Below are 22580 nucleotides of genomic sequence, written 5' to 3'. Positions count from 1 at the left end.
TGTTATCGTGACGGCGCTTCCTGCTCTGACCCAACTCTGACCTGCTACTCGAAGGCGGACAGTCTTTGTTTCTATCTTTCTCGCAATCTGGTCGTCGACTTGGACAACACGTTGACTAGCGCGGGTGAAAAGTGAGGAGTGCGTCGAGGTGAAATGCGAGCAAGTGAGGTCGCGAAATAGTCGGAAATATACCTTGTAAGCTTCCTCAACATAGAACAATTCGCGGAAACATACGGATTACAATCGCCGTCCATCCGAGTAGGTAATCATACACTCAACATGCAACTTCTTCTCTTCCTTGAGCGCGTCGAACATCAGACCCACGCCAGAACCTTCTCCGCAGCGGTGACCGACAGTTCGCCCGGGTTGGACTCGACAGCGAGGTACGTTATCGTGTCGCCTTCGACGAGCGCGACGAACCGCTGAGATGCACCCTCGTTAGCACTCGCGCACACACAGACTGGCCGGAAGCGAGCTCACCTTTGATCGTGGAGCACCGAGCAGCGCAGACGCGTCGAAGAGCATCCCGAGCGCGCCAGTGAACGCGCCCTGGTCATCCGCAATGAAGTGGATAGCTGCGTACGCGAGTCAAGATATGTGTATGCAGCATATATGCGGTCTGACGCGACTCACGAGTACCCTCGGGCGCGAGCTGCTCCTTCCACGCCTTCATCACGAACACGTCGTTCACCGCGACGACGTAGATGTTGTCGACGCCCCGCTGCTTGAACTGCTCGTACGCCTTGATGTAGCCCGGGACCTGCGCGGAGCACGTCCCCGTAAACGCGCCGGGCACGCCAACCTGCGTCGCGTAGTTTCAATACCTCCTTCCACGAGACTCAATGAGATAGACACGTACAATCAAGTTCTTTCCCGTGATGCCCTCGAGCGTGAACGTCTTCTCCGGGTCTGTCTCTTTGATGGGGACCTTGAGTGGGATGATCGAGCCGACCTTTGCCTCGGCGGCGCTGAGGAGAGAGGTGGCGAGGTGGTGGGCGGTCTTGGTCGCACTAGAAAGAAATGAGGCCATGGCGTAGAGAGACTGAGGCAGGAAGAGATGCGTTGGTGAGGACGAGGCTCAGCTGCAGGTCTACTTATACTTATGTCGGTCTGGATGAGTTGACGTCATAGGGCACTGGACATACCATGGGCGCGGCTAGCGCCAGTCGTCTGGAATATTGACAAGTGTCTTGCAACTTATATGTCGGGACAGAAAGAGGAACGCTTCCACCAAATAATACACGAACTTACTAAAGTACACATAGCACTAACAAGACAAGGCCACGAGGTCATGAACGAGATATGTTCTGGTACGCGATACTCGCGCTCTCGTACTCGGGCACAAATATTCTGTGCCGCTCCTTCACCATCCACCTGTGTTGCGGTCAGTCAGATGTCAAGTAGGGGAGTTCAGAACGCACTGTAACAACTCGTTCGCATAGTCCCGCAGAAGCGCGACCGACTCGCCGTCCATTGATGAAGTCGCCACCATCGAAGGGAGGCTCACTGTTCGCACACCGACAGTCAGCATGGACCAAAGGTGAGCAACGTTGGGCCGGGCGTACCAAGCATCCTCAGAAAGTGCTCTGCTCCGTATATCGCGCTCATTTCCTTTTCCTGTCCTACCTGCACCGTCGGCCCTGTCACGTACTTCTTCCGTATCTCCGCGTACTGTGGCCGCTCGAACCTGTACAGCAAATTCGCACCAAGCGCCCGATCGAAATACGTCTGTAGACCCGCGACGATGGTGGGTAGCAGGACCTTCGGGTCTTTCAGTCTGTCGCAACGCGAACATGAGTGATGACAAGTCAGAAGAGGGAGACGCACGCCACTCACTGTGTTGAGCTCGCCTGCGAGAGCACATACTGCTTGAACTCCTCCAGCAGCTCGACGACGTTAGGTTTTCGAGGCAGCCCAACTAGCTGCACAAACGTGTCCGTCCGTCACCCCAGGTGGAATTTATGAAGAAACGCACAGCAGACGCACCTGGTTGTTCTTCGTCACCGCCTCCCAGTCATCGACCAGCAACACCTTCAACGGCTCCGGCACGTTCAGCTTCATCTCCGGCTTCCGCGTCCCCTCATCCTGCGCACGCACAGCGACATGAACACGACGGCCTCGGACCCTTTTGGCCACGCCAGCAGAGACACGGGCACTCACCTCCTCGCGGCCCCTCTTTGTCCCCCGCGCGCCGTCCTTGCGGGCCCCCAACCTGCTGCCCCCTGCGGCATCCTTGGCCTGCTGCGCCTTCGCCGCCTTGGAGCTCGACGCGTGCGCTGCCTGCGCCGCCTGCGACTGCGACTGGAGCGCCTTCTGGAGCGCGATGTTCGTCTCGTTGAACTTGAGCAGCCGGCTCGAGTCGACCCACTCGTCCCAGGTCTGCTTCCAGCCTTTGTAGTGCACGTAGTAGTGCGGGCCCACGACGCCCGTCTGTGTGTTGCGCTCGTCCCAGACTTCGGTCTTGATGACTTTTGCCTCGTAGATCAGGGGCCCGTGGTAGCACAGAACGCGCTCATTCACGGTGAATGTCTGCGCAGACATGGTGTGCTAAGGAAGTATGCTTTCTGAACTGCCAGTGGACGCAAAGGTTAGCCTTGAGTGGACAGGACTGACTGAGAATATACTTACAGCGCAAACGCTCTATATATGCACTTAGATAAGTGCGTGGTCGTGATAGTGAGTGGGCACCGTAAGTGGTGGTCAGAGCTGTAGAGTAAGAGCGCGTCGGACGCGTAGACGCTGGATTGCCCGGCTTCCCGCACCTCAGCCAGCTGCACCATGTTCGCTCGTTCGTGTAGATCTGCAGTCTCGACAATGTGTGCGTTATAACAACACAAACGCCGTGTATGTACCAACTCCTAGCTTACACGTGAAGGCGCACACTGACTGAAAGTCTAAACAAACAGACCCGCTGCTTCGACGAGCGCATCTTCCTCGGCGACCCCCACGACCAGCCACCAGCTCATAGAGCCGGCGTACGTGGCGAGCATCGTCCACGGACGGAGCGTCCGACAACCCCACTATCTCCCCAAAACCCACAGCATCCCCGCCGCGACCCTCCACTTCCGCTCCTACCACCCGCACACGCTCTACTTCCTCGTGCACTTCGCGAACCACACCGCCTCCGCTCTCGGCGTGCCGCTCTCTCATCCCGTGCACCTCCCCACGCAGCGGCGGCTGTGGACCGTGCTGCGGGGGCCGTTCGTGCACAAGAAGTCGCAAGAGAATTTAACTTTGAGCGCAGGACGCACAAGCGCGTCGTGAAGGCCTGGGACGCGCACCCGGACGTGGTCGACATGCTCGTGCAGTATCTCCAGAAGCATGTCGCGCCTGGGGTCGGGATGCGCGCGGTCAAGTGGCGCAGGGCGTCGGTCGGCGTCGGCCAGAAGACGATGGAGAGCGTGGTCGGGCACATGCGGCTGGATGAGCAGGTTCCGGCGGAGAAGGTGAAGGCGTTAGGTGAGCAGATTGTGCAGCAGGAACTTGCTGCTGCTTCCGCGGGTGCGGGTGCGGGTGCGGGTGTGAGGGACGCGGTGCAGAAGACCTAACCGAAGAGCTCGTAGGGTGCGCTGCTATTCTATGTCACATTTTCCGAGGTGCTCACTGTCCGGACTTAGCTGTTCATCGCTATGCATTCCTGCCATGCACCCCGCGTTATCATTGTTTCCTCCGTCTTCTAACGCATGCGTCAGGTCCGACGGTAAGAGGACAGCGCCGCAGCCAGGTAAGTAGGACTTACTCATGACTCCGCCGTTTTAACCGTACCTCGCTCCTCCATTCCTTCTGTCGCTCTCTCCGCAGCCTAATATAAACTCAACAGGAGTTCTGAGTCAAGCAGCAAGAACAATGTTTGCGAGCCGACGGTACTGGGGCTCTCCTGCATTCGATGCAATCGAGTCTTTATCGGTGGTACCGACATGTGGCGCCGCCATGACCCTGAAACGATTCACTATCTGGCAGCGGTCAGCTGCGGTCGCCACAGATTTTTGTACCACCACTTCTCGGCACTTGAGCCTGCAGGCGTCGACTATTCCCGAGCGGACTAGCTTACGACCTCCGATCGCGAACAGTGCATGTCACTACCGCAATACGGCTCATGTCGTGGTGGGCAGTGAGACCGGCCGCCTATTAATGTAAGTACCCTTTGTGGCTGCGTGTTCAAAACGTTAACCTCGAGGTGGCAAACCTGACAATCCTTCCCCTCATTTTGACAGTGGATAATCCTGACAGTACCGGAAGCTGGTAGTGGCGACTTGGGACCGCCCCACTGATTTGTCTATAAGTACGTTGAGCGAACGCTCGCCTGGTCTGCATATAAAGGCCGTCTGAACACTGTCGACATCACCAGGCTACAGGCACTCAGTACAACTTCTGCACGGTGGGCGGGCGCACACTCTCGACGATGTCGACCATCTCTCCACCGTGACTCTCCACGCCACAATTCTCGCATCTTCTCCCCAAACCCGTCGCACAAAGTTATCATAGTGCGTCGTCTCCCCACCTGCGTCTCTACGGACATCGACCCGCTAACCCGCTCGTCACCCCTTCTCCCTTTATAGATGGGTGCCGTCGTCGTCGTCAACAACTCCAAGACCCCCGTCACGCTCTTTCGTCTCCACGTACACCAACGGAAACGGCAGCGACGACTGGTCCACGCTCACCCCTAGCGCGCGCGACCCGCGGTCCTGGGGCGGCTGGGAGCTCGTCGCGTTCAAAAACGCGCACGACTCGGACCGCGCGGGCAAGTACGTCCCCGTGAGCTCCCAGGTCGTCTTCACCGACCTCGAAAACATCGAGGTCGAATGAGCGCGATGAGCTCCCGTTGGCTGTAGTCCGCACACTCAGGAGGGGCGGTGGAGGATTGAGAAATCACGGTGAAGCTCGTCCTGGTCATCCTGGGTGCCGAACCATGGGTGTGCTATGATCGCCAGCCTTACCTCTCTTCCCCGCTGTGCCCCATATCAATGTGATCCACGGATGCGCGAGGAGCAGGAGGAGCGGGAAAGGGACTTTTACGCGCTCTATCATGATTGAAGTACTGAAGGGGTGTAGTATATAACGGACTTCGGATGTGTCGAGCTCGTCAGGGCTCAAGTTAACACATAATACGGAAATTGTATGTAGGTGAGAAACAGAGTAGGTAATGGACTAGCACTACATACAGTGGACCTGAAATGTACCGATTTTGAGCGACAGAGTGGGGATAGATTGTAGACATCTACATCTGAACAGACAACAGTGAATAAGACACATGCAGCAAAATTGAAATCATGCTTCCAGGAAAGTTCCGACACGGGGAATCGAACCCCGGGCTATCGCGTGAGAGGCGATAATGTTAGCCACTACACCATATCGGATGGTAGACTCTTATATTGTGTACAGTGATATGTGTTGTGTTTAGCTTGGCAGGTCAAGCGAGCGGTTAACTTGGTCTTGAACAGTTCCACGCTCATGTCCCCGCCGTGCATCATATATCGTACTCGAGCAGACTCCAGGTCTGTCTATGCTGTGAGTAGTTGAACCGATCAGCCTTCTAACATATTTAACTGATTATATCATTATGTGTGCCCTCATATAGGCTCAGTCTGCGCGTGTGCTAGACTATTAATCACACTAGTATACGTCCGAGTCGTTATCGCGCGCCTCTCCTCCGGACGTCGCACTCGAGCAAACTCCGCTGCTTGCATGACACTGGCGGCCGTACGTTCTTATCTTCCAGTCGACTGGAACGATTTACCCAGGTACCCTTGCAGAGCATTGATCATATGCGCGTCCAAGTACAGGCTTCTCCGCGGGAGCCGGACTACTTATGTCATTATCGCCGCCCTCTCCTCAGATATCCTCTTATCGCCCGTACTCCGGACGCCATATAGTCGTGGTACCACGGCAGGCGTATTTTCTTGACTCCTGCGACGCCGACGACCACCATGAAGTCCTTTTCTACGCAGGGACTGATGAGAAGACTCGAGGTCCGACAGAAGAATGCGTACGAGGGCCAGACTAATGCATGGATCAACCGCGACATCGTTCCTCTTCCACCGTCTCGCCGCACATGGGGCTCATGGTCTTTCGTCGGCTTCTGGCTGCTGACTGGGTTCAACATTAGCGGCTGGACGACTGCGTCCAGTCTGCTGGGCCTGGGACTCAACGTTTGGCAGGCCATGGTTTCCGTCATCATCGGGCAGCTCATCGTCGGTGTCGCCGTTGTGGCGAACGGCTTTGTGGGTGCTGAGTGGCACATCGGGTTCCCTGTTTACAACCGTTTTGTGTGGGGCGTGTTCGGAAGCTTCTTCCCCTTGTTGATGCGGATACTGCTCTCCATCGTATGGTACGGAGTGCAGCTCGTGTTGTGAGTTTTCATCTACATCCTGAGTCAAAGAACGCACTGACAAATCCCATATAGCGGAGGAAAGAGCGTAAGTTCACGTCGCTGTCCACACAGACCTTGAGCTCATTCGGTTGCACAGGTCAAGGTCGTCATTGGTGCGATATGGCCTAGCTTTTACGCCCTCCATAACACACTTCCTGCGAGTGCTGGCATAGAGTCAGTATCCTACGCCTTCGAGTCTTGCCGTACACGCACTCACAGTCTTCTCCTCCAGGTTGAACGACCTGGTTGGCATCCTCATCTTTGCGTTCATCTCGTTCCCGCTTCTCCTCGTTCCTCCGGAGCACTTCCGGAAGCCGTTCCTTTACGGCAGTATCATCATGACGGTCGCAGTCTTTGCGATCTTCATATGGGCTCTAGCGAAGGAAGGCGGTGGCGGACCGCTACTCAACCACCCGAGCCAGCTCAGTGGAGTCGAGCCTCTGACCGGGGGAACGAAGCTTGGCTGGGCGATGGCATACGGCATCAGCTCGACAATCGGAGGCATATCTGCGGGAATCCTCAACCAGAGCGACTACACGCGCTTTGCGGCGTACCCGAGCGCGCAGATCATCAGCCAGCTTGTCATCGTCCCGCTCAGTTCTGTCATCATCGCGCTCGTCGGTGTCATCGTCACAAGCTGTGCGGCCGGATTTTACCCAGACGATGGACTACTGTGGGCCCCGTACGACCTTCTGCCCGTCATTCAGGCTCGAGGCGGCCCTGGGGCACGCGCGGCGTGCTTCTTCGCCGGGTGCGCCTTCGTCATTTCGCAGTTTGGAATCAACATCCCGGGCAATGCGATTTCCGGTGGGATCGACCTCTCGGGCTTGCTGCCCAAGTACATCAACATTAAGAGGTACGTCACCTGCGCTATGACTCTGAGGAGAAACTTTGCTAAACGCCTACTGCTACTGCGACTCTTCGACTCAGAGGTGCCTTCGTCACGGCGGCGCTCGGCCTCGCGATCTGTCCTTGGAAGTTGCTTACAGGCACGAGCGTGTTCCTGACCGTCCTGAGCTCTTTCGCGGTCTTCCTTGGCCCTCTGACGGTCAGTTTCCGTATCATCGTGATTCATAATGCTACTGAACTGGATTGTCAAACATCAGGGCGTCATGGTCTCCGACTACTTGGTAGTTCGCCGAAGCAGACTTCGCCTTGCTCATCTGTACATGCCGAAGCCAGCATCGATCTACTACTTCACGTACGGCGTGAACTTTCGAGCCGTCGTCGCGTGGATCTTTGGCGTTTGGCCCCTCATGCGTAAGATCACCCGATACATCGCTGCTACGACCGGTGTCTGACTTTATACTACTTATGATGCAGCGGGCTTCATCAACGCGGTCTCTCCGAGTCCGGTAGGGATATCGGAGGGTTGGACGCGTTGCTACGATCTTGCGTGGCCCCTCGGCTTCACTCTGAGCGCCTTCGTTCACGTGGGGCTCAGCATGGCTTTTCCTCCCATCGGGCTTGGCGAAGTCGACGAAGAGGATGTGTATGGGACATTCAACGAGGAGAAGATCGAAGGCGACGGTGGCTTGGAGGAATCGACGTCGGATGGTGAGAGCGAGAAGGAGAAGATACCGGTGTAGAGTGGTTATCGACAGTTCCACGTCAGACGGTGTGGTCTGTTCTCTTCTGTAACCATTAGAATCGCAATTCTGTTGTCTGTACGTCGTGGGCCGACGCTGACTCGCCGTGACCACACATCCTGGTGAGTCCGGTATGTGGCTATGCGCATGCTGACTATCCGCCGCTCCAAGTGACACTGGAAACTCTTGGAGTACTGAGTATTGAGTACTGAAGACGGGCCTGTTAGACATCGCGTAATTCAGCACCCCGCCCCCGGCCGTGATCACTGTCATTGTTGACTCATTTGCGCGAACTCCTATGTAAGTGGTGTCCAACGGATATACTCACCACTTTTCGTGCTCCCGGTCTCAACACAGTGGCTGCGCTTGCCAGAGTCGTCTCTCCCCCCGGAGGAAAAACAAAACACAGTCCCGGATCTCGATCCGGGCTCGTAATTACGTAATACAAACCCCAACCTAAATACTTGTGTTCAGTGGCTTCTTCCTCACCACTAACGAGCTTTGCAAGTTTGACTCAGCCCAGACACTCATAAGTACATCGAGACCTCATACTGGATAACCGCCATGCCACCAACTGCGCCAGTTCACGTTTCCGCAACTCAGACAATCGAATCCACAGATCCGACGCGACGAGTTCCGCGCCCAATCATTATCGCTGGTATACAACTGTCCGAGTAGGAAGTGTGGCGATGGTTTCTTCGCATCCGCAAACGCGATATCAACACTCCGCTCGATCCTGGTCGCATCATATTTGCTTCCACTTACATCTCAGACTTCGTTCGACGTTACGGCCTCCGATTCGTCGTCACTGGCGAGATGTTTGAACAACCACGCTTTGTTGTGGTGACGCACTCAAAATGGTTCGAGGATGGGTACCTCGGGATGCCCACAGACGAGATCCCTCTCTACCCTGAAGAAGAAGGGAAGCACGAGAAAAGCACGCGGCTATGCCTCAAGAAGTGGGGTGAGTCTCGATGCAGTACGTGTCTAGTAGCGAATGAAGGTGCTGATACTATTCCAGGGGTGCAGGGTGTCGACGATCTCCCGTATGTCACCTACCTTACCGGAACTAACCCTGAATTGTACTAAGCTGTTCATGAATGTTATGAGTCGTCCCGCTCGATATACATGTCCGAGATGTAACCTCATGTTGGGAGTCGTGTCGCATGCGCAGACGGCTGCATCAATCAATACTGGAATGAGAATCAGAGCTTGAGATATCCACAGCAGGGCCACGCCGGATTGCCTGTTCTATGTGGCCATCACAAGGTCAAACGTACGCGATCTCAACCAAAGTCTTGTGCCTCACCCAACCCTCACTTAAAGAGGCGCAGAGGTGAGAATGTATTCTTCCTCTAGTATCCAGCAGCATACGTAGATGACCTCGTCTCCATGAGCGGTGTGCTCATATTAGGAGTTGCCCAATAGATTGCGGAAGATACAAACAAGCACCACTGAGATAGCGTCACGGCGATAACACTAGATGTTGTCCTCGGGCCCGTCCTCGATGAGCTTCGCGTAGTCGTCATAGCTCGCGAATGTAGGCAGCGAACGCAATTTCTTGCGTTGCGCCTTCTTCCCGTCCTCGTCCCGTTTCCGCTTGCCGCCCTTCTTCGGTGCCTCAGACGAGATCCCGCCCCACTCTTCCGCCTCATCCTCGCCTTCGCTCTCGGAACCGTCGTACTCGATGAGCCCCATGGACACCTCGGCATCGAGGGGGAGCAGGTCCTCAGCGTCCGAGCCCTCTACAAGGGAGAGTGCGTCGTCGTCTTCCGCGTCCTCAGCGTCGGTAGGTTCCTCATCTGCATCCTCCTCATCTGCAGAGGCGTCCTCTTCCTCTTCCGCGTCTTCTTCGGAAAGGTCGTCCAGCCCTGAAGGAACCTCGTCGCTTTCCTCGCTGTCCTCCATGAGGTCGTCGTCATCGAGCTCCTTCGGCATGGTCGCTTTCATCGCCTGGAAGCAACGAGTTAGCAAACGTCCTGCCAAGGTCGAAGAAATCGTAGGGTAATGGATGCCTACCTTCCAGATTTCAGCTTCCTCAGCATCGCTATTTTCCTCTTCGTCCTCGTCATCCTCGGCGGGCGCAGGCTTATTTCCCTTGCTGCTCAAGTCAAAGCCCCCATCCTCGCTGTCGCTTCCATCCTCAACCTCTTCACCCTCGTCCTCGTCCCCGCTCACGCCCGATTCAGCATCCGAAACCTCGTCGACGTCCTCATCATCGTCCTCATCCTCGTCGTCGTCGTCCTCCCCGCCCTTCCCCTTCCGCTTCGCGACCTTGACCGCCTTCTGCTTCTCCCTCTCGTTCTTCCGCACAAAGTACGCATGGAAGAACGCCTCGTCCACCGGCACGTCCTCGACGCGGCGCTTCCAGAACCGCTCGTCGTTCACGGGCACCGCGCTCCCGTGCGCAGCCTCGCCCTTGACGAGCGTGACCCCGTGCGCGCTGCTCGCGTTGTCGAGCGAGGGCTGCATCGCGGACGAGCCCTTGGGCTTTGGCTTCTTCGGGTTCTTGTACACGAACCGGTCGAGGAAGTGCGAGAGCGTGTTGAGCGAGAGGTCGGGGGAGCCGGTGATAGGTGCGGAGGTGAACAGTTGACGGGCGTGCAGGGAGATCGTCGGGTGGTAGTGGTGTAGGAGAGGGAGCTGGGAGGCGGTGTGAGCATAGGTCGGACCGACATGCGTAGCGCATATGTGCACTTACCAGCTCGTACATGGGGGATGCGAAGGCATGCGCATATTGCGGGTCGCGTTTTCGGGGGTCGTACGTTGAGGCATCAGGTGCAGGGGCTGCCTTCGATTTGTGGGTGCTAAGTAGTTGCTTGAGGCCTGGCGTCGTGTTGAAGAGCTGTGAAGATCGACATCGGTCAGATGGACGAAGTATCGTGAACGGATGGGCAACTCACCTCTCCGAGGAGGTAGAGACCTCCAGCGACGAATTCGACGGCACCGCCAGCACCTGCACCGCTGGCGAGCACCTGCACAAACCGTCGCACGAACGCCGCAACACGAGCGGTGTCGTGATCTGCCTTGAGAGCCTTGAACACGAGGTTGAGGTATAATGCCTGCTTGTTCGACGTGCCAAGCCGCGGATCTGTGAGGGAGGCATACAGCGTTCGGTAGAAGCGGTCCCGGAGAGATGCCGAGAATGTCGAACTCGAGGCCTGGGCGGAAGACGAGGCTTTCGACGAGGAAGGTGCAGAGAGCGTGGTCGATATCTGCAGGATGAGAGTCAGAGCCTGGAGGGAGATGTTGAATGTCGACGTGTGCGTGATCCGGAAGAGGGTGTCTATATGCTTTTGGAAGCTGCAAATAGCGTCAGCGCATGGTTCCGTATAAATATATATGGGGACGAGAGCACGCACACAGCGGAGCTGTCACTGCTCAGGTGCATCTGCGCGAACGGCAGGGCACGGTTCACGCCCGTGAGGATTGCGCCAATAAGTCGTGACGACGAGTCTTCCACCTCTGCGAATCCTGCTTCGCCCTTGATCTCCTTCCGCTTCTGCTTCTTATCCTTCGCTTTGGGCGTATCCCTGCCCTTGCCCTTCTTGTCCTGCTTGTCCTTCTTGTCCTTCGTCTCAGCGTCACCCTCACCGTCGCTCTCGTCCTCATCGCGCTTGGACCCAAGGATCTCCTCGAACATCTCGAAGTACATGTCAACAAGCGTACGGGCGACCGCACGGTCCGCAGTGGTCGGCGTGAGGACGACCTGGTTCAGGGTAACGGACGCATAGTACCACGCATGCGAGTTCCAGCGCCCCAAGCTGCCCTCGCTCGCCTTCTCCTTGTCCTTGCGTGCCGCCTTGGCCTTGCTGGAGGACGAGTCGTCCGAGAAGCGGATGTGTGAGTTCTTCGGGGCGTCCGAGGACGGGGCAGCTTGCGCGGCGGTCGAGGCGGGGAGGCGGAAGATGAGCGCGCGCACTTCGCGCACAATCACGCCCTTCATGGCCGGATGCGCCTGGAGCACTTGGAGGAGGTGGTACGATGCGCGCGAACATACGGACTTTTCTGTGTCGCCCTGCGGGTTGCCGGGGCATGAGCTTCGCGTTCGGGGGTGGACCAAGTGCTATGTGACGTACCAGCTTGTTCACGAGGAGCCGGAGCAGGTTCTGCTCCTGCTCCGGCTGCGCGCGGAGGAGGGTGGCAAGGAAGGCGAGTGTCTGCGTGCGGACGTAGGGGAGCGGGTCGAGGGAGAAGGTCTCGAGGATCTGGAGCATAGAGAAGAAGTACTTCTTCAGCCAGTCCTCGAAGTACCAGATAACGAGGTGCGAGTCTGTCTTGTCAGGATGCGACAACGGCTGGTCGCGGAAATATCTGGATCAAAGTGTGAGCCAGAACGCGGAAAGGGCTAGAGACAAGCTGGAGGACGTACTTGAGCTTCCGCCCGGGACCTCCACCGCCGACCCACCAATCCGCCACACATCGCACGGCCTTCAGACCTTCATCTCTCCCACCTTTTGCACGTCCGCGCTGCGCCATGCTTCGCAGAGACTCGAGCGCGGCCGTGTTGTGCACGGGGCTTGCTTGTACAAGCAAAGTGAGCGCGCTCAGCCGATCGGAGAGCGTACCCGTCGAGAGGATTGTCTTGAGGAAGTGCGCGTCCGATGTGCTCTGCGCTGCTGACGATGAAGCATATTTCTCTGCGTCCGTTGAGAGAAGAGAGGAAGCACGTTCAGTGAGGGACGAAAGCTGGGCTGCGGTCGGTTGCGGGAGGTCGGGTTTGGGAGGGAGGGGAGGGACCGAGGTGTACCAAGTTGGAGAGGGGTCGACAACGAAGCCCTTCATCGTGCTCGCCGTCCCAGTGTACGAGTCCGATGTCCGACTCGTCGAGCTCAAGGATGAGGGTAGTGAGCAGAGGTACTTCCGCCAAAAATCTCGATCGGCGCTTGCTGTATGTTTTCCAGGAAAGGAAGGCGTGTACGTTCTGAAGCGCGATCAAGTCAAGAGTTGGCTGCAGCTATAGAGTCTCTCGATGAAGTTGTCCGACAATAGAGAGGGTGATTGTAGTACAACAGGGGGGAAGAGAGAGAGGTGCCGTTCGCAAGGGAGGATCAAGTCGACTCATGGCCTCAGCTTAGTGTGGACACGACTGGACGATAAGCTCCATGATACAAGTTCGAAGTCCAGTGTTCGCTCCTGCTATTACAAGTACATGCAACACCAACATGTCTACTGCGTCTGCGCTCCATATCCACGGATGCCCTCTGCAAAATTCCACGTAGTATCCAGCTGGATCTGATCGGAGATTTGGACCCCTGCTTCCGAGACAATCGCGAGTTGGTACTGGGGAGGTATAAGAGCATCAGCATCGTGTCAGCCAGATGGCAGGAACAACACGGATAGAGCTTGATGTGAAGAGAACACAGTGAAAGAATCAGACGTACCTTGTCCAGACTGCGCGCATCCCGGTAGAACAGCACGCGCATGCACTCGTGGAGGATGCTCTTGGCAGCCTCCTCAGTGAGCTGGTCTTGCTTGCCGTCGACGGCGGCGCGGAGAAGGGGGATGGCAATGTAGGCGCCATATCCAGTTGCGATGGAGGGAGCGGAATAGGTGGTGCCCAGCAAGTCGACGTAGCTCAGGAAGCTGTGGCGCAAGGCGCGTCAGCGATCATTCGAGGGGGCAGGCGAAGTCAAACAAAGAAGAGCAAGGCGTAATATATGTGCAAGCTGAGTTGCAAGTAGCTCACGCACCGTTTCCCATCCCGGAAGCCACCCACAAGCAGAGAGTTCCACAGCGGGTTCATCTTGCTTCGCCGCGCGTACATCACCCTCGACAGGTACTCGTGCACCTCTGCGGGGCCAAGGTCGTGACCGTCTCCGTGCGTGAACTCGTCTATCACGAGATCGTCGAGGATAGACTGGATGGCTTGGAAGTCGGACATGTCGCCAGAGGCTCCGATGACCGTGGAGGTGCCGACTGCGTGCAGCCTCCGGACGTCCTTGAAGCGTGCGAGAGAGCCGTAGGATGCTGCACGAGAGGAAGTGGTATGGGTATGGATACGATTATGAGGGTTTGGGTAGGAGAAAGGATGACGTACCGAGGTTGTCTGCAGCCATCATGATTCCATCCTTGTACTGGATGGCGAGTACGGATGTACCAGTTACAATGGGCTGTCTTCGAGCCAGTCAGTCAATTTCTAAGTTTAAGACGAAGAACATGCAACATACTGTGTGTGCTGAACACCCTCCGCAAAGTTGTCCTTCACGGCTGGACGTTGGTGGATCGGGTATGTGCCATATGGGTCGAAAGCGTCGTTGCGCTGTAGATTATCAGAGGTTGATTAGCACTTCATAAACGTCTTGGACATACAGGGCGGCCCCAGTTCGTCGGAAAGTGGTCCATTGTCGTCGAGGTACAGAGCAGAGGAAGGTGCAGACGCGTCCCACCGTACGGTACGCGCGTCGTGCGTACACCGGGCACGTGACTTAAATGAGACGCTCTCCGAGTCGACTCTCCCAAGTTCTTCTCTTCCTACTTCACATCAGAATGGAACACCCTCAGGCTATACAGGGCCTATATTTTATGAAAAAGCAGCCAGGAGTCCTTGTGCCAGTGGTATCTGTCGTGTGACGTCGCAGGTAGAAGCCCAATGAGCCTTTCCAGCTTTCCTGCACGGCGGACTTCTCGCTTGCTGACGACCCTGGAATTCTGTATATTTGTTGTCGCAGCTGCTTCATGAGAGTGACTCGCATGGGAGTCAGTCAGAGTCAAAAGGAATCTATGTTGGCTTGGGAAAGTTGACGAAATGCATGCATATGAGGCTAGGATGGGCGCCTCAGACTACGGACGCGACTTTAAATCCTCCTCCTCCTCTTCCTCCTCCTCAACTGCGGCGTCTCTTGACTCGTCTCCTCCTCCTCAATTTGCTGCTTCTTAGCCAAAGACAAAATGGCCTCAAAAGTGCCTCACTTGATGACTCTGGCCGACCTCAGCCCGGGTCAAATTCAGCGCATCATCGCACATTCGTACCACCTCAAGCGCACTTCTCTGCCATGGCTCCAGCCGCAAATCCGTCTGGGCAACGGCAAGATCTCAACGGCAAAGCTGCGCATGCCCTCGCAGTCGCTCTTCAACAAGTCCATTGCCCTTCTGTTCAACAAGCGGAGCACGCGCACGCGAGTCGCGGCAGAGACAGCGGCACTCCTCCTCGGAGGCCAGACGCTCTTCCTGGGCAAGGACGACATCCAGATTGGCGTCAACGAGACCGTGCGCGACTCTGCGCGGGTTATTGGCGGGATGTGCCAGGGCATCTTTGCGCGGGTGGGCGCACACGAGGAGATCGAGGTGCGCAGACGTGGTCCCCTCATACGACGGGCGTGCCCAGACTGACCGACTGATAGGAACTCGCGCGGTACTCGCCCGTGCCCGTGCTGAACGCGCTCTCGTCCCTCTGGCACCCGACGCAAGTCCTCGCGGACATCCTCACCCTGCACGAGCACGCGTACCTCTTCGACTCGTCCGTGCCCAAGCCCGACGACAAGAACCATCTCTACACCCAGCGACATCGCGACCTCCAGCCCGTGCGCCCGCTCACGATCACTTACGTCGGCGACTCGGCGAATGTGCTGCACGACATGCTCGTTGCGCTGCCGCGGCTCGGGCACAAGGTCCGCGTCGCGTGTCCCGAGAACGACAAGTACCGCCCGCCGCAGGCTGTTTGGGACCGTGTCGTTGAGCTCGGATGTGACAAGGACATTTTGCTGACGAAGGACCCCCGCGAGGCCGTCCATGGCGCGGACCTGGTTGTTACAGATACTTGGTGAGTGGTTCGATTGCTGAGTGTGAGCGAGGGAGACAGGCATGTAGAAGCCAGAACGTGCAGTGACATAGCGGTTGACAGCCTAGCAGGCTGGTCGCTTCTGCGGCGATGACGAAGTGAGAGGCTATCGCGGCACCCAGAGATCGGGAATGTTGGACTTGACTCGGAGCTGCTTCTCTGATCCGATGTTATGGCTTTTCCCGTCTTACGTGAGTGCTGACGACTTCACCAGGATATCGATGGGCCAGGAGGCGGAGAAGGAGCAGCGGTTGAAGGACTTCCAGGGGTACCAAGTTACCGAGCAGCTGTGCCGGGAAGGCGGGGCGAATCCGGACTGGAAGTTCATGCACTGTCTTCCGCGGAAGCAGCAGGAGGTCGACGACGAGGTGGGTGTGCACGTCTCCGTTCCGCACAATTCAGATGTGCTGATCCGGGAGCATGTGTTTGCGCGTGGACGCAGGTGTTCTACGGACCGCGGTCGCTGGTATTCCAGGTGTCGGACAACCGCAAGTGGACGATCATGGCGATGTTCGAGTAAGTGTCTCGCATGGTCCCGATATGCGTAGTGCTGATCGCGTGTCTGGAACAGTCTGTTGTTCGGGAAGTGGGATCTCATGGACCGCGAGCGGGAGGCGACGGACTAACTGTCGGCGGAGGGGCCGTTTGGGTGGGCTTCGCGCGCGATAGCGAGGCACGTTCTGGCGTAGCTACCGTGAATAGCGTAATCTACGGAATAATGCCGACTGCGACGATCCCGCAGAGTCTCACCAAGCTCTCAGTGCGAGCAGTCTGCGGCCGAGGATCGTCTTGGCCGGGAGAGGCTATGTCGGGCCGTATGTTGGCGGAGAGTTGCCTGTCTTGGCTAGGCCGGACCGGGAAGTAGGTATGACGTTACTAGAGACCACTAGAGCGTTCCTCAGCCTTGATTTGTGCGTTCCCCAAGACGCGCCCCACCGTCTTCTCCTCCTCCCTCCGCCTCGCCTCTCCTCGCGCCTGCTCCCTTCCCCACATCCTCCCCACAGCCTCCACATCAGCGACGACGACGACGACACACACGCTCACGACATGTCAGACATCAAGCGCGACGTCCGCAACCCCCTTCTCTTCGAGTGCGCATGGGAGGTCGCCAACAAGGTCGGCGGTATCTACACCGTCATCAAGACAAAGGTCCCCGTCACTGTCTCAGAGTATGGCGACCGCTATACCCTCATAGGCCCGCTCTCTTACAAGACCGCGCCCATGGAGGTCGAGGCCAAGGAGCCCACCGACCCCCACCTCGCAGCCACCCTCGACGTGATGCGCCAGGCCGGTGTTAAGATCCTCTACGGACGCTGGCTCATCGAGGGCGCGCCCAACGTCCTTCTCTTCGACACCGGCAGCCAGTACTCCCGCCTCGACGAGTGGAAGGGCGATCTCTGGAACCTTGCCGGCATTCCAACCCCGCCCAGCGATCACGAAACCAACGAGACCATTATTTTCGGATACATCGTCGCCTGGTTCCTCGGCGAGGTGCGTCGTGTTCACTCTCTATCTCCAAGGCGTTCTCCTCCTCGGATCTACGCGCCTGTGTGCACGCCATTGTCCAAAATTCAAGTCGCCGATACGGCCGCACTCGGAACATACGCGTCCCTTCCCTTCTTGGCGTGAGGATCCCCGCCACTTACGCGTATTTCATCCACGCATAAGGCCACGGCGACTTGAATCAAACTCCCGTTGGGCTCAGCGTTCATGTGGAATGGTTCGACTCCATTCGAACGCCTCGGGTCTTCCATATCTTGCCCACGGAACGCACGTGAACACCCCTGGCTTCTCGCGCCCTGTCGCTCGGGCACCAAAGCTCACGCTCGATGGGCAGAGATGTGAACGCGCCTTGTGCAATCTGTGTCTTCTTGTACGTCTTCGTTAGGTTCGCTGACACTTTCCCTCTCCACAGTATGTCTCGCGCCAACTCGAGAAAGCCGTGATTGCGCACTTCCATGAGTGGCAGGCCGGTCTCGCTATTCCTCTCTGTCGCAAACGCCATGTCGACGTCACCACGGTGTTCACGACCCACGCGACTCTTCTCGGCCGGTACTTGTGCGCAGGCTCCGTGGACTTCTACAACAACCTGCAATACTTTGACGTTGATCACGAGGCCGGAAAGCGTGGTATCTACCACAGATACTGCATCGAGCGCTCTTCTGCGCACTGTGCGGATGTGTTCACGACTGTCTCACACATCACGGCATACGAGAGCGAGCACTTGCTGAAGCGGAAGCCCGATGGCGTTCTCCCGAACGGTCTCAATGTAGTCAAGTTCCAGGCAATGCACGAGTTCCAGAACCTGCACTCGACAGCAAAGGCCAAGATCAACGACTTTATCCGTGGGCATTTCTACGGCCACTACGACTTCGACCTCGACAACACGTTATACGTACGCACCTTGTCACTGGTGCATTGCACTCGCTGACGATACAGCTAGATGTTCACCGCTGGTCGATACGAGTACCGCAACAAGGGTGTTGACATGTTCATTGAGTCGCTAGCGCGTATGTTGGCCCAGATCACCTTCTCAGTCAGGCGCTCATCGACGTCATTCTAGGCCTGAACTACCGCCTGAAGAAGTCTGGCTCAAAGGTCACGGTTGTTGCGTTCATCATCATGCCCGCGGCCACGCACTCGTACACCATCGACGCGTTGAAGGGCCAGGCTGTCACCAAGCAGCTTCGGGATACGGTCACTGAGATCCAGAACCGCATTGGTGCGCGCCTCTTCGAGCATGCCATGAGCTCCAACGGGTGGGTCACGCTTTCGTTTCTTCTTGCTGATTTTTGTCGATTGAATCCATGATATTCAGTGAGCATGCAACCCTGCCAACACCGGACGACCTCCTGTCCGAGGAGGACAAGGTTCTGCTGAAGCGGCGCATTTTCGCCCTCAAGCGGAACGCCCTTCCACCGGTGACGACGCACAACATGGCCGACGATCCGAATGACCCTATCCTCAACCAGATCCGTCGGGTGCAGCTCTTCAACGCATCATCAGACCGTGTCAAGGTCGTGTTCCACCCTGACTTCTTGAACAGCAATAACCCGATCCTGGGCATGGACTACGAGGAGTTCGTCCGTGGATGCCATCTGGGCGTCTTCCCGAGTTACTACGAGCCATGGGGCTACACTCCTGCCGAGTGCACGGTCGTAAGTCTCCATCCTGAAGTCTTATTTAGTTGTCTTGCATGACGAACTTTCTGGACAGATGGGGATCCCCTCTGTAACGACGAACCTGTCCGGGTTTGGGTGCTTCTTGCAAGATCTGATCGAGCGTCCGCAAGACGAGGGCTGCTACATCGTCGACCGGCGCTCGCAGTCCGTCGAGGACTCCGTCAACCAGCTTACGGACTACATGTTCTCGTTCTGCGCGAAGACTCGCAGGCAGCGTATCAACCAGCGCAACCGCGTCGAGCGTCTCAGCCCGCTGCTCGACTGGAAAAACTTGGGCATCGAGTACTCGAAGGCGCGGCAACTCGCCCTTCGCCGTGCTTACCCCGACGCGTTCTACGGTCCCAACGGCGAAGTTGAGGACGAAGAGCTCGACTTTGGCATGGAGCGGATGACGCTGCCCATCAGCGTGCCTGCGAGCCCGCGGTACAAGATGTCGGGCATTGCAACCCCAGGAGACATTGGCACGCTCACCGAGGAGGTACGTTTCAATATTTTTCTATCTGGCTCGCGAGCTTTCCTGACGCTCCTGGTGACAGATGCAAGCTCTCGGCACGAGCGACTACCGCGGCTACCAGTGGCCGTCACAGGACGACGAGGAGGAGGGCTACCCCTTCCCGCTCGTGATGAAGGTCCGTTCGCGTGCGGGCTCTGTCATGTCCGGGGCGAGCACGCCTGGCGGTGGACGGTCGGGGAGCCTGAGCGAGGGCGACTTGCGCAAGGCGGACGCGGCGCTCAGCCACGTCACCGAGAACCATGTGAACGGTGTCAACGGCCACTAGCGACTACGATCGGAAACGGCTTCTGCATACCGTCGGAGAGGAGGAGGCAGAGCGGGCGGGCTCGACAAAGACAAGGGGCAAGCGTGGCTGGGAGTAGAACGCGTTACAAGATGCGCGCAGGGCTTGTTTTATGAATGGTGAAGACCGACGGACTTGGTCTCTCTTTCTCTCACTCTCACTCTCACTCTCTAAAATTTCTTGTGGATGGAGGGGAGGGGTTCGTACGTGTGTTGTGTCGTAGTACTTACTGCAATATCCGCTGTACGTTTCTAGTCGTATGTTGTGTGTTGGCTGCTGTAATCAATCGACATGTCATCTTGCGCGTAGTCATGCGTTCACTCCATATGTTCCTCTATGATTTCTGTGCTCGATGATCTGGCAACCCTGGTCCAGTTCGAATGATGCCACTCAGTAGACCGGTCTGGGGCGCTCAGGTTACCATATCCGGACATTTGCTGTCCAGCGCTTGCACGAGTCTGTACTTGCTCCCGGACCACGACCAGTCCCTCGACGGTAGCTGCGGTATGTACAACAGCTGCAGTCCATATGCTTTAGTTTAGTGTGAAACTGACCGTTTCTATGCAGCAAAATGTTCGCCAGCTTCAGGAGTGCAGCGACACGGTTCGCCTTCCGTCCGCCCGTCGCAGTGCACGCGCGAAGACTAGCCACGGAGAGCACACCCTCCTCCCTCCCCGGCGCAGAGAACGCAGTGCTCTCTACCTTAAAACTGCCCACATCCACACCCGCGGCCGCCAACGCCTCCACCTCCACCTCCACCTCCGTCCTCCCCCTCGCCGCCGCAGAGCCCACGGCGATCCACATCCCCCCCGCCGAGGACCCGCTCCTGCACCTGTTCACGTCGATGCTCATGCGGCACGGCAAGCGGCAGCAAGCTTCGCGCGTAACAACCAAGATGCTGCTGCACATCCACGCGTTCACGCAGGCGCCGCCGCTGCCGATCCTGCGGCAGGCGGTCGTCGCGGCGGGCCCGCTGCTGCGCTGCCGGCAGTTCAAGCGCGCGGCGAAGCAGTTCGTGTTCCCGAACCCGCTGAGCGAGCGGCAGCGCGCGTGGCAGGCGGTCAAGTGGATCGTCGAGGAGAGCAGGAGGCGCCGCGGGGGCAGGCACGATGCGGAGCGCCTCGCGAGGGAGGTCGTTGGCATCGTGCGGGGCGACAGCGAGGTGTTGAAGAAGAAGGAGGCCGTGCATAAGTTGGCGGTGTTGCATAGGTGCGTGCTTTTATTGGTGGTTTTTTTTTGTGTGTGAGGGAGATGGGCTGAGCAGGGTGTTGATTTTGCAGAGGAAATGTCGTCCGGCCGCCGAGGGTGCCCAAGTCGAACAGGGGATGAGTGTGTTCCCTGCTGTCTGGTACTTGTACATCTCACGCTTAATCTCATGTTGGTTGCTCTACTCGTGCAATGGGAGCATGCTTCTCGAGTGAGAGTCTAAGGTGAGTCGTGCAAGTTAAAGGTGGATGTGGATGGTTCTGCGAGGATCTGTCAAACCATTCAGTCCATGTAGTTACGTGGCAATACGTGCTTCGCAACATTCGAGAGACCGCTGCGTATGCCGCAGTCAGAAAGTGAGAGATACCCGCTGGTCGCAAAGAGATTGCACAGCAGACTGAGCAGCGTACAACTCCGATATCATAGCTCGACGGGTATGTACAGTACACACAACGCGCTTCATACGCAACGCGAACACAGTAAACACGACCACGTACTCGTACACCGTACAACAGAAGCATCACAAGTCCGCCAGCGACCGCGTCTCACAGCCCTTCTAGCACGGTTGGGGCAGACGCGGCAGCTAGTCCTCCCAGTCGTCGTCGTCGTCATCGCGCTTTCGCCGCGCGCGACCGCGCCCGTTGCGGGCGTTGTTGCCCCCGTCGTAGTCGTCCTCGTCTTCCGCGTCCATCTCGCGGTCCTCGTCCTGCTCCCTGTCCTCTTCCTCGTCCCTCTCCCTGTCCTTGTCCTTATCCTTGTCCTTGTCCTTGGGCGCGGCCTTCCGCCGCCTGCGCTTCGGCGCGGGCTTGTCTGCGTCCGCGTCTGCGTCCTCGTCACGGTCCTTGGGGGTCCTGCCCTTGCCCTTGCCGCGTTTCTTGCCGCGGCCCTCGGCGGCCTCGGCTTCGATGTCGATTGTCCCGCCCGCGGAGGGGTCGGGCACGGCCTGGACGATCTCTTTGAGAAAGTCGAGCATGTCGACGGTCTCGATGGCGTGCTTTCTGTGTGCGGGGTGGGGGGAATAGTTAGCGGGAACATTTGGCGCGAGCACGGGGCGGAGAGCGGACGAGTAGCGAGCAAACGCAAACACGACCGAAGGAAATCGGGGGAACAGGGCACGAGTTGACAACGTACAGATGGTATGCCTCGACGCGCTTGGACCCGCGCTCGACGGTGACGTTGCTCGCCTCCTCCACGATCATGGCGAGGAAGAGTTCGAGCGCCTTGGCTGCGAGAGGGCGCGTCAGAAGAGAGAACCGGGACGGACGCGAGGGAGCGGGACACGCACAGATGACGACGGGGGTGGCCTGGGCGACCTTGCCGACCTCCTCGTCCTTCTGCATGATGCGCTTTATGCGCGCCTGCGGAGGCGGCCGGGTGCCGAGCGAGATCGTGATTGAGGGAGGCGGCAGGGAATGGTTGTTGAGGTGCGCGGGGCATTCATGCGGGCCAGACGAAGGGCTGTTTGGTGAGTGTGTGGGACGGGCAGGGAAGGAGGAGCGGGGCGTACGACGGGGAACTTGGTCGCTTTGTTCTTGTTCTTCATTGTCGTGTGTCGCGCGTGTGGAGAAAGGCTGAGGCGCGGAGGGAGACTTGGAGGACTTGGCTTGGAGGGAGAGCTACTGAGCCACCCGCACCCCGTCCTATTAAATAAGTACT

General features: G+C 57.6%; 11 protein-coding genes and 1 non-coding gene across 12 annotated transcripts; 6 read left to right on the top strand and 6 right to left on the bottom strand.

Annotated features, from left to right (window-relative positions):
• Positions 1-167: 167 nt before the first annotated feature.
• On the bottom strand, positions 168-1030 carry L226DRAFT_614471 (Redoxin; the record flags this gene model as incomplete). Its single annotated transcript, XM_067686648.1, has 4 exons — positions 168-422; positions 481-575; positions 634-802; positions 860-1030. 4 exons carry the CDS (start codon positions 1028-1030, stop codon positions 315-317), a joined length of 543 nt encoding a protein of 180 aa, XP_067533465.1. The 3' UTR covers positions 168-314.
• A 175-nt stretch (positions 1031-1205) lies between these two features.
• On the bottom strand, positions 1206-2718 carry L226DRAFT_553904 (MRG-domain-containing protein). The gene is made up of 7 exons (XM_067682959.1): positions 2629-2718; positions 2161-2569; positions 1987-2085; positions 1837-1922; positions 1566-1777; positions 1422-1506; positions 1206-1374 (listed from the first exon to the last, which is right to left on the bottom strand). The coding sequence occupies exons 2-7, from the start codon at positions 2539-2541 to the stop codon at positions 1290-1292; spliced, it is 948 nt and encodes a 315-aa protein (XP_067533464.1). The 5' UTR covers positions 2542-2569; positions 2629-2718; the 3' UTR covers positions 1206-1289.
• Positions 2719-2778: 60 nt separating this feature from the next.
• L226DRAFT_546725 (mitochondrial 37S ribosomal protein uS10m) lies at positions 2779-3548 on the top strand (the record flags this gene model as incomplete). Its single annotated transcript, XM_067682440.1, has 3 exons — positions 2779-2816; positions 2907-3200; positions 3224-3548. The coding sequence occupies 3 exons, from the start codon at positions 2779-2781 to the stop codon at positions 3546-3548; spliced, it is 657 nt and encodes a 218-aa protein (XP_067533463.1).
• L226DRAFT_140611 (uncharacterized protein) lies at positions 3423-4252 on the top strand. Its single transcript, XM_067672337.1, has 3 exons — positions 3423-3724; positions 3821-4133; positions 4215-4252. The coding sequence occupies exons 1-3, from the start codon at positions 3580-3582 to the stop codon at positions 4219-4221; spliced, it is 465 nt and encodes a 154-aa protein (XP_067533462.1). The 5' UTR covers positions 3423-3579; the 3' UTR covers positions 4222-4252.
• A 1033-nt stretch (positions 4253-5285) lies between these two features.
• Positions 5286-5357, bottom strand: L226DRAFT_t169. The gene has a single exon. It is a non-coding gene; the product is annotated as a tRNA-Glu (tRNA).
• A 120-nt stretch (positions 5358-5477) lies between these two features.
• On the top strand, positions 5478-8024 carry L226DRAFT_553902 (NCS1 nucleoside transporter family). Its single transcript, XM_067682958.1, has 9 exons — positions 5478-5508; positions 5579-5700; positions 5754-6349; positions 6404-6416; positions 6468-6544; positions 6603-7226; positions 7301-7418; positions 7477-7630; positions 7694-8024. Exons 3-9 carry the CDS (start codon positions 5928-5930, stop codon positions 7957-7959), a joined length of 1674 nt encoding a protein of 557 aa, XP_067533461.1. The 5' UTR covers positions 5478-5508; positions 5579-5700; positions 5754-5927; the 3' UTR covers positions 7960-8024.
• Positions 8025-9284: 1260 nt separating this feature from the next.
• L226DRAFT_489575 (CBF-domain-containing protein) lies at positions 9285-12816 on the bottom strand. The gene is made up of 7 exons (XM_067677280.1): positions 12332-12816; positions 12039-12273; positions 11322-11977; positions 10863-11262; positions 10661-10804; positions 9979-10602; positions 9285-9912 (listed from the first exon to the last, which is right to left on the bottom strand). Exons 1-7 carry the CDS (start codon positions 12742-12744, stop codon positions 9439-9441), a joined length of 2946 nt encoding a protein of 981 aa, XP_067533460.1. The 5' UTR covers positions 12745-12816; the 3' UTR covers positions 9285-9438.
• A 176-nt stretch (positions 12817-12992) lies between these two features.
• Positions 12993-14328, bottom strand: L226DRAFT_553900 (proteasome endopeptidase complex beta subunit). The gene is made up of 6 exons (XM_067682957.1): positions 14272-14328; positions 14130-14221; positions 14000-14076; positions 13653-13929; positions 13344-13545; positions 12993-13242 (listed from the first exon to the last, which is right to left on the bottom strand). Exons 1-6 carry the CDS (start codon positions 14302-14304, stop codon positions 13129-13131), a joined length of 795 nt encoding a protein of 264 aa, XP_067533459.1. The 5' UTR covers positions 14305-14328; the 3' UTR covers positions 12993-13128.
• Positions 14329-14850: 522 nt separating this feature from the next.
• Positions 14851-16365, top strand: L226DRAFT_546721 (mitochondrial ornithine carbamoyltransferase; the record flags this gene model as incomplete). The annotated part of the gene is made up of 5 exons (XM_067682439.1): positions 14851-15246; positions 15303-15721; positions 15954-16107; positions 16182-16255; positions 16311-16365. The coding sequence occupies 5 exons, from the start codon at positions 14851-14853 to the stop codon at positions 16363-16365; spliced, it is 1098 nt and encodes a 365-aa protein (XP_067533458.1).
• A 421-nt stretch (positions 16366-16786) lies between these two features.
• L226DRAFT_466154 (glycogen synthase) lies at positions 16787-19700 on the top strand (the record flags this gene model as incomplete). Its single annotated transcript, XM_067675962.1, has 7 exons — positions 16787-17230; positions 17655-18134; positions 18183-18249; positions 18303-18498; positions 18558-18897; positions 18956-19399; positions 19458-19700. The coding sequence occupies 7 exons, from the start codon at positions 16787-16789 to the stop codon at positions 19698-19700; spliced, it is 2214 nt and encodes a 737-aa protein (XP_067533457.1).
• Positions 19701-20289: 589 nt separating this feature from the next.
• On the top strand, positions 20290-21047 carry L226DRAFT_511167 (mitochondrial 37S ribosomal protein uS7m; the record flags this gene model as incomplete). Its single annotated transcript, XM_067678290.1, has 2 exons — positions 20290-20927; positions 20999-21047. The coding sequence occupies 2 exons, from the start codon at positions 20290-20292 to the stop codon at positions 21045-21047; spliced, it is 687 nt and encodes a 228-aa protein (XP_067533456.1).
• Positions 21048-21294: 247 nt separating this feature from the next.
• Positions 21295-22536, bottom strand: L226DRAFT_614460 (histone-fold-containing protein). The gene is made up of 4 exons (XM_067686647.1): positions 22432-22536; positions 22210-22282; positions 22056-22149; positions 21295-21922 (listed from the first exon to the last, which is right to left on the bottom strand). The coding sequence occupies exons 1-4, from the start codon at positions 22465-22467 to the stop codon at positions 21508-21510; spliced, it is 618 nt and encodes a 205-aa protein (XP_067533455.1). The 5' UTR covers positions 22468-22536; the 3' UTR covers positions 21295-21507.
• Between the last annotated feature and the right edge of the window lie 44 nt (positions 22537-22580).

This window comes from Lentinus tigrinus (genome assembly GCF_003813185.1).
Source record: "Lentinus tigrinus ALCF2SS1-7 unplaced genomic scaffold L226scaffold_20, whole genome shotgun sequence".
In the NCBI taxonomy this organism is placed as follows: domain Eukaryota; kingdom Fungi; phylum Basidiomycota; class Agaricomycetes; order Polyporales; family Polyporaceae; genus Lentinus; species Lentinus tigrinus.
Note: the sequence above shows the minus strand (reverse complement) of the source record. Positions and strands in the feature narration are given on the sequence as shown.